Genomic DNA, 18,191 nt, shown 5'->3' on the forward strand with positions numbered 1-18,191 from the left:
AAAGGCAGCTGAAATAAAAATGTTACGGCGCATATTGTGTACGACTAGAATCCCTTCTAGATTCAAGGATAAGATACTAGGACAAGAGCAGGAATAACGTTGTTAGAGAAAGGATCGTAATAAGTACAGTTTCAAATAAGATTTAACAATAAGGACTGCAATGGTTTGGTAACGTCAGACGTATAAATAACAACTGTGGTGGGACAAAGGATACAGCTGTTAGAAGTTGATAAAAAAAAGTAGATGAAAACTAAATGAAATGGGGAAGGACTGTCAGCAGGACTGGCAGAAGACATGAGAGAAAAAGGTTTAAATCAAGAAGATATGATTGACAGAAATATGTAGCGAAAAAGAGTAACGTACAGTTACCACTAAAAATGAAAAAGCTGAGGAAGCAGAAGAAAAAGTAGTATCGACGATTTATATTTTGTAGCAATTTCCGGAATGTACACCAATACAACAGATTTTGTGTACAATTTTATATTTTTTTCTTTCTTATCCAGTTTAAGAGTTTCATAGGCCACCATATACAATTTTTTTGAATTTTCTGGTAACAAAGTCAATTTATTTTCATCTTCTAAATCTATTTTATTTTAATTTTTAGTAAAATATTAAATTAATTATTTTGCAGTTAAAATTTGATTTTTTACTTACATTATTCAATTTGACGTTTAAATGACAGCCATTGCACATTAATAAAATGGGCGAAAATTGCAATTGTTAAACCTGACAATTCTTTACATATTGGAAGAGTGTAGTGATAAAAAGTAGTAAATAGTGATTATTTACTGTTAATAATCCATAAGATATATTCTAAGAAAACGAATAACAAATGAGTTTATTCTAAACTGTTTTAAAGTTCAAAAAAGATGTTTATAAAAACAAAAAATTAATAAGGTTATGTGTATGTCAGTCTGTGCCATATACATATAGTACAAGATAGACTGATCGCTACAATACCAGCCTGTTCCCCCAGTGCGACAGGAAAACTGACCCAAAGGAGTCCCCGCATCTCTTTTTAATTGGCCGGGTTTATCGACCACGTGACCTGAATGACCACTGAGAAGGTCACGTAGTGGATAAACTCGGCCCATTAGACAGAGACGCAGGGACTGTTTTGGGTCATTTTTTTGTCGCACTGGGGGAACGGAATTTAGTATTCAGGTTATGGTACAGAGATGCAGAGATGTCAGACATCCAGTTTTTAAGTGTTTTATTGACTTTGAAAAGGCCTTTGATCAAGTAAAACATAATGAAATGATAGCCATTCTTCAGCAGGTAGGTATTGATGATAAAGACCTACGCATTATTAAAAATCTTTACTGGCATCAACGTGCAAACATCAGGATTTGCCGGGCACTTCTGAAGAGCTTCAAATACGAAGAGGAGTAAGGCAGGGCTGCATTTTGTCCCCGCTACTATTTAACATCTATTCTGAGTTCGTTTTCAATAAAGCAGTGGATAATGTTCAATGTGGTAAAAAATTAATGGTGTCAATATTAATAATTTGTGATATGCGGATGACACAGTATTAATTGCAAGCAATTACAAAGAACTTCAACATCTGATTAATAGGATTACCACAACGTGTGATGAATATGGCCTTAAACTAAACACCGCAAAGACAAAGGTGATGGTCGTCAGTAAAACTCCAATGCAACCGGAAGTGCATTGGAGTTTTACTGACGACCATCCAGAGTTATGGTGAACAACTGGAAAGAACTAACAGTATCACTTACCTTGGTTGTAATCTAAATGAGAACTGGGATATGAGCAAAGAAATTAGAATACGGTAGAGAAGGCCAGAGCTGCATTCTTTAAGATGAAGAAACTATTATGTGGAAACAATATTACTTTAAGTCTGAAAATTAGATTAGTGAGATGTTACGTGTTCTCTACTCTTTTGTATGGTGTCGAAGGTTGGACTTTGACGGATAGACTTTTCAAGAAACTGAAAGCATTTGAAATCTGGGTATATCGGAGAATCCTACGAATAAGTTGGGTGGAAAGAGTTCGTAACGAAGTTGTTTTGCATCGGATGGGAAAAGTTACGGAAGTCGTCAAAACAGTTTAAAATTGCAAACTTGAATATTTTGGCCATGTTATGCGCCACCCAGAGAGATATAATATACTTCATGTAATAATATAAGGCAAGGTTAACGGAAGAAGAGGGGCAGCTCGAAGAAGAACGTCATGGCTTAGAAACCTGAGAGATTGGTTTAACAGATCCTCTGCATCTCTTTTTCGAGCTGCCGTCAACAAAATTACTATAGCCAACGCTCGATAATCGAGCTCGGTACATGAAGAAGAAGAACTGTGGTAACGCGACTGTATTGCAGCAGTCAGTCCATCTTGTATTATATGTCTATGGTCTGTGCAATTGTATTAAATCTTTATTCACGTTATTTTCATTTCACCTACTTTTCTAATTAGGCTTTTTTGATAGCTTTATATTTAGATACAAAATATATATTACAAACAGATAGTTATTTATTTTTTACTATTCTATACAAGGATATGAATTTTTGAGCAATATAGATATTTTATATTAAGTACCTAACTTATGTTATATAAATTGTAACATCGTATTTACCTGCAGCAAGGGTAACGAACAATGAGGAGGTTTTGTTTCTTCATTGGGTGAGTCTTCGGGACAGGGATCACACTGAGAACCAGAACTACTATTGGAAGATTTCACCGCTGACCAAAATCGCTTCAGGCCTAACTCTCGACGTTGCTTCTAAAAAGAACAAAAATATAAAAATATTATATATTACGTATATTTAAAGGAGTACTACCATCTAAATTGATACATACAAAGTACTTAAGTAAGATAAAAATTTTACTCTAAAAAATAAAATTACTATTTTAATCTCTTAATAGAAAAAGTTTCATGCAGTGTTTTTGCACCTCTTTAGTTCTATTGATTATGAAGTCAATTGAATGTCAGTTACAATGATTTTTATGAGCCGTAACATTATGATCATCCTCAACATATAGCATGTCGAGAGTTCTGTTAGATAGATCAGTGACCTGAGTGTGTGTGGTCTAACCGTTTTGTATATATTTTAGTTTTACAGATATATATGTATATACAAGGATTTCCACAGTTTTCACTGTATTCCTTCACTCAACCGTTTTCTCCAATTTTTCCTGTTTAGCCAGTCCCCTTCCTGTAGGTTTCTTCTACTCATTGCTTCGTCCACCTCATCTCTGAAAGATCTTCGGGGTCTGCCTCTCTTTCTTCTTCCTGTCGGGCTCCACTCTGTTTTTCTATTTATCCACCGATTTTGGTCTGCTCTTCTGACATGTCCGTACCAGGTTAACCTCTTCTGTTCGATGTAGTCTATTATGTCGGAGTTCATTCCCATTCTCCTCTTAATCTCCATGTTATTTATTCTATCTCTTCTTGTTACTCTGCAGCTTCTCCTTAGGAATTCCATCTCTGTTGCTCTTATTTTGTTTTTGGTTTTCTTATTTATTGTCCAATTTTCACATCCATAAGTAAGGATACTTCTTGTCATGGTATTATATATTTTTTTCTTTGTTTTCATGCTGATGTTCTTATCCCATAGTACCGGGTTCAATTTTCGTATGCAGTCTCTTGTTTGTCCGTGTCTATTTTTTATCCTTTGATTTGTTTACCTTCGTATATTTCCAGCTGTTTTATTTCTGTATTCTCCGTCGTTAGGTATTCAGTTTTCTTTAGGTTTATTTCCATCCCATTCTTTGTATATTCTTGCTCCAGTTTTCTCATCATAAAACTGAGGTCATCCTCGTCTTGTGCGATCACTATTTGGTCGTCGGCAAAACTTAGCGTATATAGATATTCGTTCCTTACTGGTATACCCATTCCTTCGCACTTTCTTTTCCATACTTTCAGGGTTTTTTCCAGGAATATTTTGAACAGGATATGGGATGTGGAGCAACCCTGTAGTAGTCCCTTTGTCGTCTTAAATAGACTGTATATTTTATTGTTTTCATAGCTACTTCGTTATTCTTGTAGAGTGCTTTTATCGCGTTTAGTAATCTTCGTGGAACTTCGATGTCTTCCATTGCTTCCCATAGCTTGGTTCTAGGTATTGAGTCATATGCCTTCTTAAGATCAACAAAAGCCAGATGGATGGATCTATTTTTGGCCATTCTTTTTTTTTTTTTTATTAGTTGTTCGACTGTGTAAATGTGATCTAAGCATGCTTTCCCCGCTGTGAAACCTTCTCCGATTTTTTCTTGTATATATATTTCTAATTTTTCCTTTATGGTCTTTCCATACAGTCTGCCTATAGACGATATAATGCTGATTCCCCGATAGTTTTCGCAGTTTTTTCTATTTCCTTTCTTGTATATTGATGTCATATATGCTTGGGTCCATTCTGTCGGTAAGTCTTCTCCATTCAGTGCTCTCTCAAACATTTTATGTATCATACGGAATAACTTTTCCGATCCGTTTTTTATCAATTCATTTGGTATTCCGCCGGGACCTTCTGCTTTTTTGTTCTTTAGAGTTTTGATCGTTCTTTTTACCTCAGCTAGGCTTAATTCGATTTCGTCATGTGTGTAGATTTCTATTCCGTCTATTTCTGATTGTTTGTTTGAAGTTTTACGATGTGAACACAAAAAGACAGTATTCACCTCAACCTAAACCTATTTGGGCACGAAGGTCAAGGATTAATAGGTACAGGTGCCAAACAAAGTGTAGCAGCTGGTACAAGGTTCCAGAACCTTTTAGAAAACAACGAACAAACTTTTAAGTCCGAACAAATTTCTGTAAAATGCGTACACCAACTTTAGTTGGTGTACTCATAAGAAATTAAATTATTGTGCCCAATAAGTTTATATTTTTTCCAGATGCATTAAATAAAAATTTTCCAGTTATTGATTTTTTAATAAATGCACAAATAGCTCTTGATTTACACAATAAGAAACGGTATTTTGCGAATGAAAGCACACGACAGCTATTGCTTTTTAAAGAAAAAGCTACAGAACCTATGAAATTAATTGTTAAGGAAATTTGAGACACGAACGATAAAGGAATGATGCTGGTGGAGTATGAACGAGCTGGACTCGATGAATTTTTAAAAAGTAGGAAGAATACCTTCAGAATAGGGGAAGAGCCTACAGCTTATGCAGAGCATCGTATTAATACTGGGAATAGCGCACCAATTGCACTGCCACTATACCGAATGTCACCTGCTAAAAGTAAGGTACCGAAAGGTGAGTTAGATAAACTCTTGGTGGAAGGCATTATCGAAAAGTGCGTGGGTTGTATTAGTACCGAAAAAAGATGGCGGTACGAAACTTTGCGTAGACTATCTACGTTTAAACGCCGTGAGTACTAGTCACTAGTAAAATGTAAAAAAGAGAAGGCTAGGAGTGCATTCAAAAACATGGCCAAACTCTTTAAAAGCCATAACCTTAATCTGGAGATAAAAGTAAGGCTCCTACGATGTTATATCTTTTCGATATTATACTACGTAGTTGAATCCTGGACACTTACTGGAGCGATGGAAAAAAAACTTGAAGCCTTCGAGATGTGTCTATACAGAATAATCCTAAGGATATCATAGACAAACAAGATAACCAACGAGACTGTACTACGATGAATAAGGAAATAAAGAGAAGTGATGTATACAAATAAAAGGAGAAAGTTAGAATATCTAACTTTCACATAATGAGAAACGGCACTAAATAAAGATTACTGAAAATATTCCTTCAAGACAAAGTATTCGGAAAGCGAGGAATTGGGAAAAGCAGAATATCATGGTTAAAAAACCTAAGAAAATGGTTCTCCATAACAACAACTAATCTATTTAAAGCGTCAGTTAATAAAATATTTATAGCCAGAATGATCGGCACTATTCGAAACGAATATGCACCAAAAGAAGAAGACCAGTCACTCGTATCCTTTACGGCGTATGGACCATTTATTACATGCCGCGAAACGAATATTTTATATGTCTACCATCGACTTATTTAAAACTTTACCTAAAGGATCAAAAGTTTGGAAGGAGTTGGGAGAGGCCTATGTCCAAACATGGACGACAGGCGGCTAAGAAGAAGAAGAATAATTAGACTCATTAAAGTCACAATGGATGAAACTCAGGCATGTGTACGAATACAAAACTACCAAAAAGACTTTTTAAAAATTATGCAGGGACTAAAGCAGCGAGATGGGCTGGCCCCAACTTTGTTTAACCTGGCACTGGAGTATGCAATTAGGCAAATGCAAACTGGACGAGGAAACCTACTGACCAACCGAACGGTTCAACTGGTCGCTTATGCCGATGATATTAATATTATAAGTAGAACATCAACAGAAGCACAGGAAACATACGCAGAGTTAAAAAAGCAAACAAAAAGGCAGGTCTGGAAATTAACACAGATCAGAGATGGAAAAATCCGGAAGAGAATAACGAAGCCAAACAGAGCTTATTTTGCACTCTCCCGTATGGTTCGGTCTAAAAATGTCCACCGAAATACAAAGATTAGAATCTATAAAACCTAAATTCGACCAATAGCATACTATGGCAGTGAAGCATGGGTCTGGAAAGAAACATCCAAAAGCAAACTCGACACATTCGAAAGAAAAATACTGACGAGAATACTAGGACTTGTGAGGGAACACGGAATCTTCATAAGTCGATACAACATCAAGCTTTATCAACTTTATAAGAAAGCCCCACTGTCAGACTTCATTCTTATACAATTATTGCAATGGGCCAGACATGTGATAAGAATTGGAGAGGATAGGCTATCAAAAAGAGGACTTATTGCTAGAATGCAATGAAAGAGACCAGTTGGAAAGCCAAGAAAGCGCTGGAAAGACACATTAAACAGCGATGTACGAGCCAATTTGGGATTCCGTGTATGGAGAATATCAGCCACAGACAACCAAGCGTGGAGGCAAAAATTAAGAAGGTCAAAGCTTAATTTAAACTGTAGTGCCGTAGAAGAACAACAAAACAAAGGCTCCTAGTCACGGGTCGAAAGGTAAGGCAGCTAAATTCTACCCGAAAAGAGATGGACCCTATAGGATAAAGCGAGTGGTATCGCCTGTGAGTTATAAGCTTTATGGATTGGACACCGCTACTGCCCTTGGTATATTCCACGTATCCGCGCTTACACAAGCTAGCCTCAATGACGATTAAGGTCCAACGCCTGTTGTGCGAAGACGAAGACAAGGACGCTCCAGAAAGAAAACCACATCTTCTGCTGGCCCCTCCTCTAACGAGTTTGTGGCCAGGTGGGAGACTGTAACAAACCAACCCCTGACGCTGCCCCTCTGGGGGCGAGACGTAATATTATAATTTTCAAACTCCAACATATGGCATCTCCAGCGTCCTGTTAGATGGACCAGTTACTTGAGTGTGTGCGGTCTAACCGATTTGGATTTATTTTAGTTTTACAGATGTAAAAAAAAACACAAAAAGACAGTATTTGCATTATATTTAATCAGTTAACGTTTAGCTTTTTTGTAAAAAAATACGATTTTACAGCTCTATCAAATCATTGTAATTTTAAATATAAAATAAACCCTAAAATCTCTTAGATTAATTAATATTAGTATAACATCGTATTATATGTTCGGCTACTCCACGTATTAATATGTTACTATCAACAATTACAAATTCTAAGGTAGGTACACTGTATTGAGGTTTATTTTATGAAAAAAATACATCAAAAAATGAAGCTAGAAGAAATAGTATCTTGTTTGAAATTGCTATTAACTTATAGTTATGTATAGTAATCTAAAACATTCTTTTAATAATTGTTTTTATTGGTTGAAAAATAAACACTTCGACAACAGTTGACAAAAGATTTATTTTTCCACATTACTATAATATTCGCATTTAATTTTGACAGAAAAAATATATAAGTTTCTTTTTAGAAAATAAAGAGGTGGCGTCTTTACAACGTCATGCTAACCTCATCATATTTGTGCTTATCCAAATAAAAGCAAAACTTTGCAGATCTCTCTAATGCTTATGATAGGAACAATTTGAAAGTTTTATGTGAAAAGAGAATTTTTCTTAGTTTTTAATAAAACTTAAACTACTTTTAGACTGTGCCAAACAAGCAAAGCATACGGAAGTAAACTTAAAAAAATTAACAAATAAATAGAGTTATAGCTAGTGCTGTTAGGGAGTTGGCAAACTCTCTAACAGTTCTTATGTAAAAATATTTTATTTCGAGTAGGGCTTATGGTCCCAGTTAGTAATATAATTACATTGGCATATTACCGTATAATATAATACTTTCAAATAAGTTTTCATTAATGTAAACCCAAACACTGTTTGGTTTTGCGGTTAGTTATACAAGTACTCCAAAGTTAAATAAAGATGAACTGCTTAGTCCGAAAACGTTCTGAACTTTATTAAAATCCATTTGGATTTTTTAATTTAATGTTTTAAATAAATATACCACTTAAAACAGAAGGTTTTACCATGATATTTGAGTTTTTTAATTATATTACAGTTACCATTTTCTTTTTGCTAGTTTCGATTTTCGATTTTCGATACCATTTAAGTCCATTGTATCTTTACTTTATTTTGGTAATATTAATTTAAATATATTACTCCAAGAGCCTAAAAGATAACCTAAGGTGCTTTAAAACAAAGCTCAACAATTAGATATTCACCTTATCTTTTCATTTGGGAAGTTGTCGATTACGGAACAATAATTACGGAATAATGCAATTAAATCACAAATTAACGCAGAGTATCTCTCACCATTGATTACAAACACCAAGAAGGAATTCCATTTGGTGTGATAAACAGCCTAAATTAAAGGGCTCTTGGATTACGTTAAGGTTAAGCTGGTAATATAAACAAATGGCAAGACGAATATTAATGACATTTCCATAATAATACGTGACCCGAAAGGTAATATTATTTATAGCACTTTGTATCAATTAGGAGTTTGGTAATTGGAGTTACTAAGAGAACACTAGAGAATCGTTTAAATTGTACAAATAATACAACAATTTATTTATACGTACATATTTATTTAAGTATTAATCCTATTTCATATATTTTTTAAATATCTTGATTAGTTACGACATGTTAAAGTGATTATTATTTTGAAATTGTGAACTTTTATCCACACTTTTGTAAGCTATTTTCTTATGGTACCTTAATGCAATTATTATTTTAATGGGAATAGGCCGCAATTACAGTTTGAAATAAGTTTACTGACGTGTGAATTTCCACTTCGATTAATTTTTTGGAAAAAATTGTGCTTTTTTCCTACAGCGGCGCACCCATGTGGGTTTTGGGGGCTAACCCTCCCCCTCCAGGGCATAAAAAGTAAAAAATATATAAAGAATAGTAGGAAAATATTACTTTTCTTTCATATACAATCAAAAAAGACCAAAACGCTGATATAATAATTAAATTACCTGTAACGATCTGTACATGTGAAAGGTTATTTTCATCGCTGAAAGTAGTAAAGTCTTATTTAAGAAATTGTATTAGCGAAGAAAGACTAAATAGTTTAGCTTTGATGTTTGTAACGAATATTTTGCCTACCACATAGGATATTACTATAGGTAGTTGAAAATTGGGGACAGAAGTTACTGAGAGTGGAGATAGGGCAAGCAAAATAAACAAAACTTATGCGAACGGCGCTCAAGGTTTATTTGGAAAAGCTGGGTCGTGGATAAGTGAATGAAACAATGGGATTGGATTTGGGCAACTACAAAACAATGTAACAAGGGGGTACTTACATATATCTCCTGGACAAATGGAGAAACAAAACAACAAGAAGGACCTCTAGCTATTTAAAATGGACGCCGCTTCGAGGAAACTTACTGCTGGATGAAAGAAAAGGTTCATCCATCCTAAAAAATACAAAAGAGAGGCTAGATAAATTAAACATTTATTGTTGTCTCACCACAAACAGCTACAAATATAAATGGCACAAAAATACTATAATAATAGTTACAAAGATTTATACCAAAATAACAAAGAAACACTTACTATGTCCTATCCGTTTACAACATTCGTTTACAAGTGGGAGATACTACAAAACTACAATAAATTGTTACTGGACTATAATCTGTGGCAGAAATAAATTATTACAAATAAAGAAATATTTTTTAAACGAGACTATTTATAGAGTTTAACTTGTTTCTAAAAACAAAACAAACTAATATCAAAAAAATAAAACAAGCTGTCAGATGTCAATATTGAATTTTAAAACTGAGAATAAATTATATGACAGCTATGGCCACACCTTAAGATTAACAATACTAATTATTACAATTTAAATTGTTTTGAAAGCAAATTATTATAAAAAAATGTCTATTTTTACTTTGAAAGTTCAAAACAAAAAAAGTTAATTGGATTTCACTAAAATGCACATTCACTCAAGGTATCCTGAAATGGCTGCTTAGGACATTGAGCTTGAAATTGGACCACTAGATACTAGGATTTTTCAAATTTGTTGTAATCGCCGTGTTACAAATATATCATATGAGAGACAACATACAACAAAAGCCAGTGATTACTCTTATTTAACCTTCGGCCGGATTACTCTTATTTAACCTTCGAATCTATTTAAAGCATCAGTCAATAAAATAATTATAGCCAGAATGATTGCCAATATTCGGAACGAATAGGCACTGAAAGAAGAAGAAGAACCTTCGGCCAGGCGCGCCCTAAATAATTACATCACAGGCACGCCGCAGCAATTTGCTGCCATGTAGTTTCTTATTGTTTTCGACACTTTTAATTATTGATTAACTGTATCGGTATTTATTTTGTCAAAAAAATAAGAACGCTTTATTAATTTAACTAATTTTAATAAATTGTACAGAAAATAACTTTTAATTTATTTGATCATTACAATTAATACATACAATATTAGATTTAGAATGTCTTTTACAAGTGAATGCACTACATTGTGTACATTTCATAGAGGTATACGACTTGATTTTTTCACTGTAACAATCGCAGCATCTAGCACGTTTAGCAGGATTTTCGTCTTCTTGATGGGGTACTGGTTGCTTCGGAAACATCCTGGACAGGGACTCGGTTATATCACGTGGAAGTGTTTTAATTTGTGATCGTGTATTAAGGTGTTCTTTTACCAAGTTCATTGCAAGGTTTTTGAGAAAATGTCTCCTTTTGAGTGATTTTCCAGAATTTGCAGCGGAATGTAGAATAAAAGCATTTATGCCTCCAATATTCATTAAATTATAGAATATAACACACGGTCATCTTTTAGTAATTCGTGAAACACTGTATGATGAACATAATTTATCTACAGTATTAACTCCTCCTTTTGTTATATTGTAATCTAAAATCAACTGTGGTTTCTTAGTATCCATGTCAACTGTACTTTCGTTGTGCATAGACGATAATAATATGACTGACTTACTTTTACGCGACACGTAAGAGGTAATCATATAATCTTTTTGAAATCCAAATATGCTAGATTGAACTGCCCTTGATTTATGTGGAAGAAATTCTTGAGGAATTTTTTTTTTGTTTTTCTTCAGCGTCCCAAGCAGAGTAACTTTCTTCTGCAGCAAATATGTAGCTAACGGAATACTAGTATAAAAATTATCTGTTGTTATGTTTCTGCCTGTCATTTCTACGGACTCTATTAGACGTTTTACAACGTCAAAGGCCGAATTTGATACGTCGTATGGGCCACTTGACTGTTTACCGCAATATATCTCTAAATTGGCGGTATAAAATGTTTGAGCATCACATAACGCGTACATTTTTATCCCGTACTTAGCACGTTTGTTGGGTATATATTGTATCCAGCTACACCTACCTCTAAAGGGATGGAGCATTTCATCACTTGTTGTATACTCTGACAAATTGTATGAGTTTTGACAATTTTTTATAAATCTGTCAAAAAACGATCTAATGGCCGACAGCTTGTATATTGTACATTTATCACTCCTTGTATGTTTATCATCAAATCTCAATGAACGTGCAATAAATAGGAAACGTTTGTAGCTCATTGATGCTCGAACAATATCAATCCCTGTGCCATCTTTTTCCCAAAGTTCCATCACATTTGTGTGATTGCTCTGGTTTATGCCAATCAAATAGAGGAGTCCAAAAAAGGCCAATAACTCACTCCTGTCCATATTCCTGCAATCTCTATCTCTCAAATATTGCGTTTTATCTCTATGTTCATTTATATATAAATTGGTAAAAATTAGAATTTCATCAACCATATCAATATTGATAATAGTAAAAAACGCATCAATTTCTGTATTTATTTGACGTGCAGTTCCTTTTAATCCCGGTGGTACTCTCATTATATTTTGTTGCTTTGTCTTAGATGTGGCAAAAGAAGTTTTATACCACTTACTTGTTTTATCCTTGCCAATGAATGTATCTTCAACGTTTTCGTAAAACACTTCCTCCTCATCTGACATATCTTGCTATCCAAATCCAAAAAAACTTGAATTCATGCGACTTCCCATGTACCGGCCGGCTCCAAAATTATTGTTAAACCGCTTCAAACTATATCGCAAAACGACATTGAATCACTTCCAGTTTTTAAAATTGTAGAACTAAGCGTACAAATAATTAAAACTATATTTTCATCGTAGTTATGACTGGAATTTGGAATTCTTTTCTTTACATCACAATACAAACAGAGAAACAGGGAAATATTTATACTCGGACCAGGGGCGTACTAGAAAATTTGTATACTTGAATATTAGATAATTTTTAAGGAAATTTCTACATGTTACAGGTTTATCCATCAGGACATTTAAATAGATGAAAAAGAGGTAATAACCCATATGGCTCTAAAGCAACGCCGTTTAGACATTTTATTATAAATTTAATTTGTTTACAAATTATTATTTAAAATACAGTTTAAAATTTAAATTAATATTTTTTATTATATTTAGATATAGATACCTAATATTAGGATTATGATAAGTGTAGACAGAACGAGTCTGTTGCGACTAGTATGCTCTTACAGGACTGTAGGACTATCTCACGTTGTGTTCCTCTGCAAGTGTTAGCAGTAGAAAGGAGACATCTCTGATATAAGGGAGCATTTGACAACAGCCAAGAAGAAAGGGAAAAATCAATGGAAAGATGGCAAGAAGAGTGGAACAACACAGAAGAAGTTTACCAGTGGACCAAGATGCTGATCCCGAGACTAAGGAACTGATTTGATTGTTTGTTTTAGGGCATATATTCATAGGTTCGGAAAGACAGATACAGATAAATGCTTATACTGCAAATATTCCAACACTGTTACTTACACAATGTTGGAGTGTAATCTGGACAGTGGAGAGAAACATAATTTATAAAGAAATAGGTATACACCCTGTGACTGCTAGGGAGATGATCGTGAAGATGGCAGGAAGTAAGGAGGGATGGAATAGTGTTAACAATTTTATCCGAAGGGTAATTAAAAAGAAAGAAGAAGAAAAGAAAAGCCAATCGGACCAACGACAGAGATAAGATCTAGATAAGAGAAGGGAGTGTTCCAAAAATATCGTCAGCCGTACAGCGGCCATCCCACTTACGGAGTACGGTACGTGCGACAGTCAACTACGCACAAGAAGGAGAGGGTTCTTTTATGTAGTTGGCGGGCAGGATAGCAGATACCTGAATTTTTTGCAATCTTATCTTCAGTACGTTAAATTAACCTAAAACCCAAATTTTAAGGACTCAAAATGGAGATTTCGGTACTCAACCAATCCACCCACCAAGAAAATTCTAGGTACGCCACTGTATTTTCAAAAAAAAACAGTAATCGGATAGTTTTTCTTGTAAACTGCTTTAAATGTTAATTTTATGTACGTTTAATGTTGTGCTTTTAATTATTTCAATAAAATTAGATGAATAACTACGTATATTTAAATCATATGTAACACCAATAATGTTTATGCCATGGACGTATAAACACAGATGTTGATCTATGTTTATACGTCCATGGTTTATGCTATATAAACGAGTGCATATTGAGAAAAAACGAAAAAAATACTAAACACGTTAGCAAAGTGAGCCTTAAAATCAATTGCAGAAGTTTTTAAAAATCCGCAACTAAATGCTCAACAAGCACTTACTTTAAAACTTTAATACTTTGAGAATTATATCAATTATCATGGCGAATTAAAAAGGACAAAACTTTAAAGTAAAATTAAAATAATTATAAAAATGAAAGAAAAAAGGTAAAAATATTGGTAACAGCAGTAAAGAGTCATCAGACCAATAATGGCATACGCGGCAGAAACACGACCTGACACAGAGAGGACAAAAAGGATGTTAGAAACAACAGAGATGAAAACAGAAACATTGATGGTAAGATACTATTGGACAGAGCTAGAAGTACATAGATACGACGTAGATCAAGGTGAAGAACATCAAGAACTGGGTAAGAAATAGAAGAGTAGAATTTAAATATTATATAAGCCGAATGAGAACAAATATAGTAGTAAAGACGGCAAGAGACGGTTCCCCAATAGGAAGTCGATCAGTAGAAAGACCAAAAAAACGATGGAACGATAACTTACTGGAGACAGATTGAAAAACAGGCAAAATCATGTCTACATAAAAAAAAGAAGAAGCAGCAAAGAGAGATAATTGGGAAAAATTTAAAAAATTTTTGTTTTTCCAATTTACAGAATCCTTATAAATTTTTAAGAGAGATGAAATCGTTATATTTTCACTGTCACCATTTTGTTTCATGTATATTACCATTTTTTATAATCAGACACCAGTATCGACTGCAGCACTGGTAAAAATATTTGCCTTTTATTAATTCTACAGACATACAGCAGATACTGATGTTTACGACGCCACTGTCGTTCAAACCTAACCTAAAAGATATACATGTGATTAAGTAAAATGTTGAGTTATTCTTTTGTTTGATAGCTGTATTAGGTAGCTAATACCATACTCGGACCATACTTTAAGGTAAAGTGCATGGGAAAAGAGGTCCAGGACGAAGAAGAATATCCTGGCTGCATAACCTGCAAAAATGGTTTAACTTAACCCTTACCGGACTTTTCAAGGCAGCAGTCAACAAAGTCAGAATAGCCATGTTAGTGTCCAACATCTGTAACGGATAGGCACCATAAGAAGAAGAAGGTAGCTATATTTTAGATTTTCTTAAACATTATATGTCATGGATAATATTAGTAATCGCACAAAATGTAGCGATGAGCGAATGTCTGTAGTTTATGCAAAACAATCTGCAGCAAGTTACGATAAGTTTTTTAATTACACGCGTAAGTTAGATTAGACTGTAAGTAAATAAATGTTTTCAGGCTATAGCGTGTCTCATCAGATGAGGAATTCAGTTCCACTGATTCCATAAACGATCCAGCTCAGGTGCTGCCAAAGTCTGACAGAAAAAACGCAGACAGAAACTGAATCATATATATATATATATATATATATATATATATATATATATATATATATATATATATATATATATTCAGGGATTCTACAGTATTCACTGCCTTCCCTCGCTCAACGGTTTCATTTCTCTCTGTTGTTCCATTCTCCACATGGCGTCGTCTACTTCGTTCCTCCAGGATTTTCGGGGTCGTACTCTTTTCCTCCTTCCTATGGGGTTCCATTCGATTATTCTCTTGATCCATCTGCTGTCGCTAGTTCTTCTTACATGTCCATACCACTTTAGTCTTTTTTGTTCTATATATGTTAGTATGTCTCTTTCTATTGATTTTGTTTGCTTTATTTCGTCATTACTTCTCCTATCCATTCTTGTTACTCTGCAGCATCTTCGCAAGAATTCCATCTCTGTTGCTACTATATTACTGCAGTTTTTCTTGTTTATGATCCAATTTTTAGCCCCAGATGTCATAATACTTCGCACTAATGTTTTATAAATCTGTGTTTTTGTCTTCATATTTAGTTGTCTATCCCACCATACTGAGTTAAGTTGTCGGATTGCCGTTCTTGTTTGTCCTAATATTTGTGTAATTTCTTCCTCTGTTGTTGCCTTTTTCATGATTATAAACCCCAAGTATTTGAATTTATCCTTTCCTTTGATTGTTACGTTGTCGTCAATCTGTAGATCTTTTATGTCTTCTTTACTTGTAGATCGATACTCTGTTTTCGCGAAGTTAATATCTTGTAGTCTCTTCATCATGTAGCTGAGGTCGTCTTGGTCTTGTGCAATCACTACTTGATCGTCTGCAAAGCGTATATAGGTATTCGCTCCGTACCGGTACTCCCATGCCTTCGCATTTTCTTTTCCATATAGTCAAGGCTTTCTCCAAGTATATTTTGAATAGGGTTGGAGACGTGGAACAACCCTGCCAGAGCCCTTTTGTTGGTGAAGTCTCCTATGATTCTTGTTCCCATTTTAATGGACACTTTATTTTCTTTATACAGAGCTTTTGTAGCTTCTATGAGTTTCGTCTGTATTTCTAATTTGTACATTGCCTCCCATAGTTCTGACCTTGGTACAGAGTCATACGCCTTTCTCATGTCCACAAATGCTAAATGTATATCTCTATTTTTTGCCATTTCTTTTCCAACAGTTGTTTCAGTGTGTACATGTGGTCTATGCATGATCTTCCTGCCGTGAACCTGCCTGATCCTCCCCAAATTTGCCTTTTATCGCTTGCTCTATCTTTTCTCGAAGTATCTTCCCATATAATCTTCCTATTGATGATACTACGCTTATTCCTATGTAGTTTTTGCATCGTTTTCTATCTCCTTTCTTAAATATAGATGTTATATATGCCTCCGTAAATTCCTTTGGAAGCTGTTCTCCATTTATGGCTTTCTGAAATATCCATTGTATTATCCCGTGTAATTTTTTTTGATCCGTATTTTATAAGCTCAGGTGAGATGCCTCCAGGTCCCGGTGCTTTCTTATTTTTGATTGCTTTTATGGCCGTTCTCGGCCAGAAAGTGAACCAACCAATTCCAATTTGAGTAATATCCGATTGACAAATTACAATACAACAGTCTCCCAAGTCAACCCACTCATTACAAAAATCAGTGATGGTTGATCTGAACCTACTAGACGGCGAAAAATTTTTTCTTTATAGATAAATGTGGTCCCAACAATGCGATTGTGGCTTAATTTTCAAATGGTATAACATGTGAATATTTAACTCTTATTCTGATTGTGTGGATAACAACATAATTGAGCATATTGTTTAGCTAACAAATTTATATACTACACAATGCCTAACAAGAGAAAATGATATCCCAGTATCTTTTTAATTACATAAACCAGAACGCACGACCATTTCTGAATTTAAATGATTTTTAGGAATTTTTTTCTACATGGGTCTGATGAAAATGCCAGCAATAAATAGCTACCAGTCCAGAAGTTCTGCTTTTCATCATTCACCTCTATCCATACAGGAGACCTGTACGTCATCCTACAAGCATTTGATTTCTTATCTAATCAAACTTAAGTGAAGAACACTTTAATATGTACAGATTCGATGTACTCTATGAACTCGATTAAAAATTTATATTCTGAACGTCCATTAGTTTATGCCATACATGAAGCAACAAATTGTCTCACTTCAAGTGGAACAAACAAACATTAATCTGGATTCCTTCACACGTCGGCATTTTAGGTACTGAGACTGCTGATACAGGTGCAAAAGAAGCAATTACAACCAAACTAGACATCAAATATGTTCCACTAGCATCAGATCTAGAAACACTTTTCAGGTCTCAAATCAAAAATCCTGACAAAACCAATAATGGAAGAATTTAACCTTAAAATTACGCAAAATACAAGAGACAAATTAACGTTTCACAGGCTAAGGATTGGTCACACACGGCTGACACATGGATACCTGATAGCTTCAGAGAAATCACCTGTTTGTGAAAAGTGTAGTAAATCATTAACCGTTTAACATATTCTTACACAGTGTGTCAGGTACGAGCAAGAACAAAAAAAACTCTATACAAGGTCTTACTAATGTGACCCTCGGCCAACTAAAATATGTTCAGAATTTTCTTTTTTTTTTAGTTTCTCTTTTACATATTCTCTTTATTGTAAATTATACCTAATGTTAAGTTAAATGAATACTAACAAAATTGTCCCAGTGTCAATAACCTTGTGGTTAAAACACGGTTAACTAAATAAAAAAAAAGCCTGTGCCTAACAGTCTATTTCTTCTGCGTTATTGAAAAATAAATAGTCACCCATTTCCATTAAGTTTTGTTCTAGTTTTTTTGTTTCCCGTATTGCTACTA

General features: G+C 34.3%; 1 protein-coding gene across 1 annotated transcript in view; it reads right to left on the reverse strand.

Annotated features, from left to right (window-relative positions):
- LOC140440784 (uncharacterized) overlaps positions 1 to 18,191 on the reverse strand; it is a 203,828-nt gene that overhangs the window by 9,569 nt on the left and 176,068 nt on the right. Inside the window, exon 3 of the mRNA XM_072531148.1 lies at positions 2,594 to 2,740. Coding sequence (XP_072387249.1) covers positions 2,594 to 2,740 — 147 coding nt within the window. The remainder of the gene's footprint in view (positions 1 to 2,593; positions 2,741 to 18,191) is intronic.

This window comes from Diabrotica undecimpunctata, chromosome 5 (genome assembly GCF_040954645.1).
Source record: "Diabrotica undecimpunctata isolate CICGRU chromosome 5, icDiaUnde3, whole genome shotgun sequence".
Classification (NCBI taxonomy): Eukaryota; Metazoa; Arthropoda; class Insecta; order Coleoptera; family Chrysomelidae; genus Diabrotica; species Diabrotica undecimpunctata.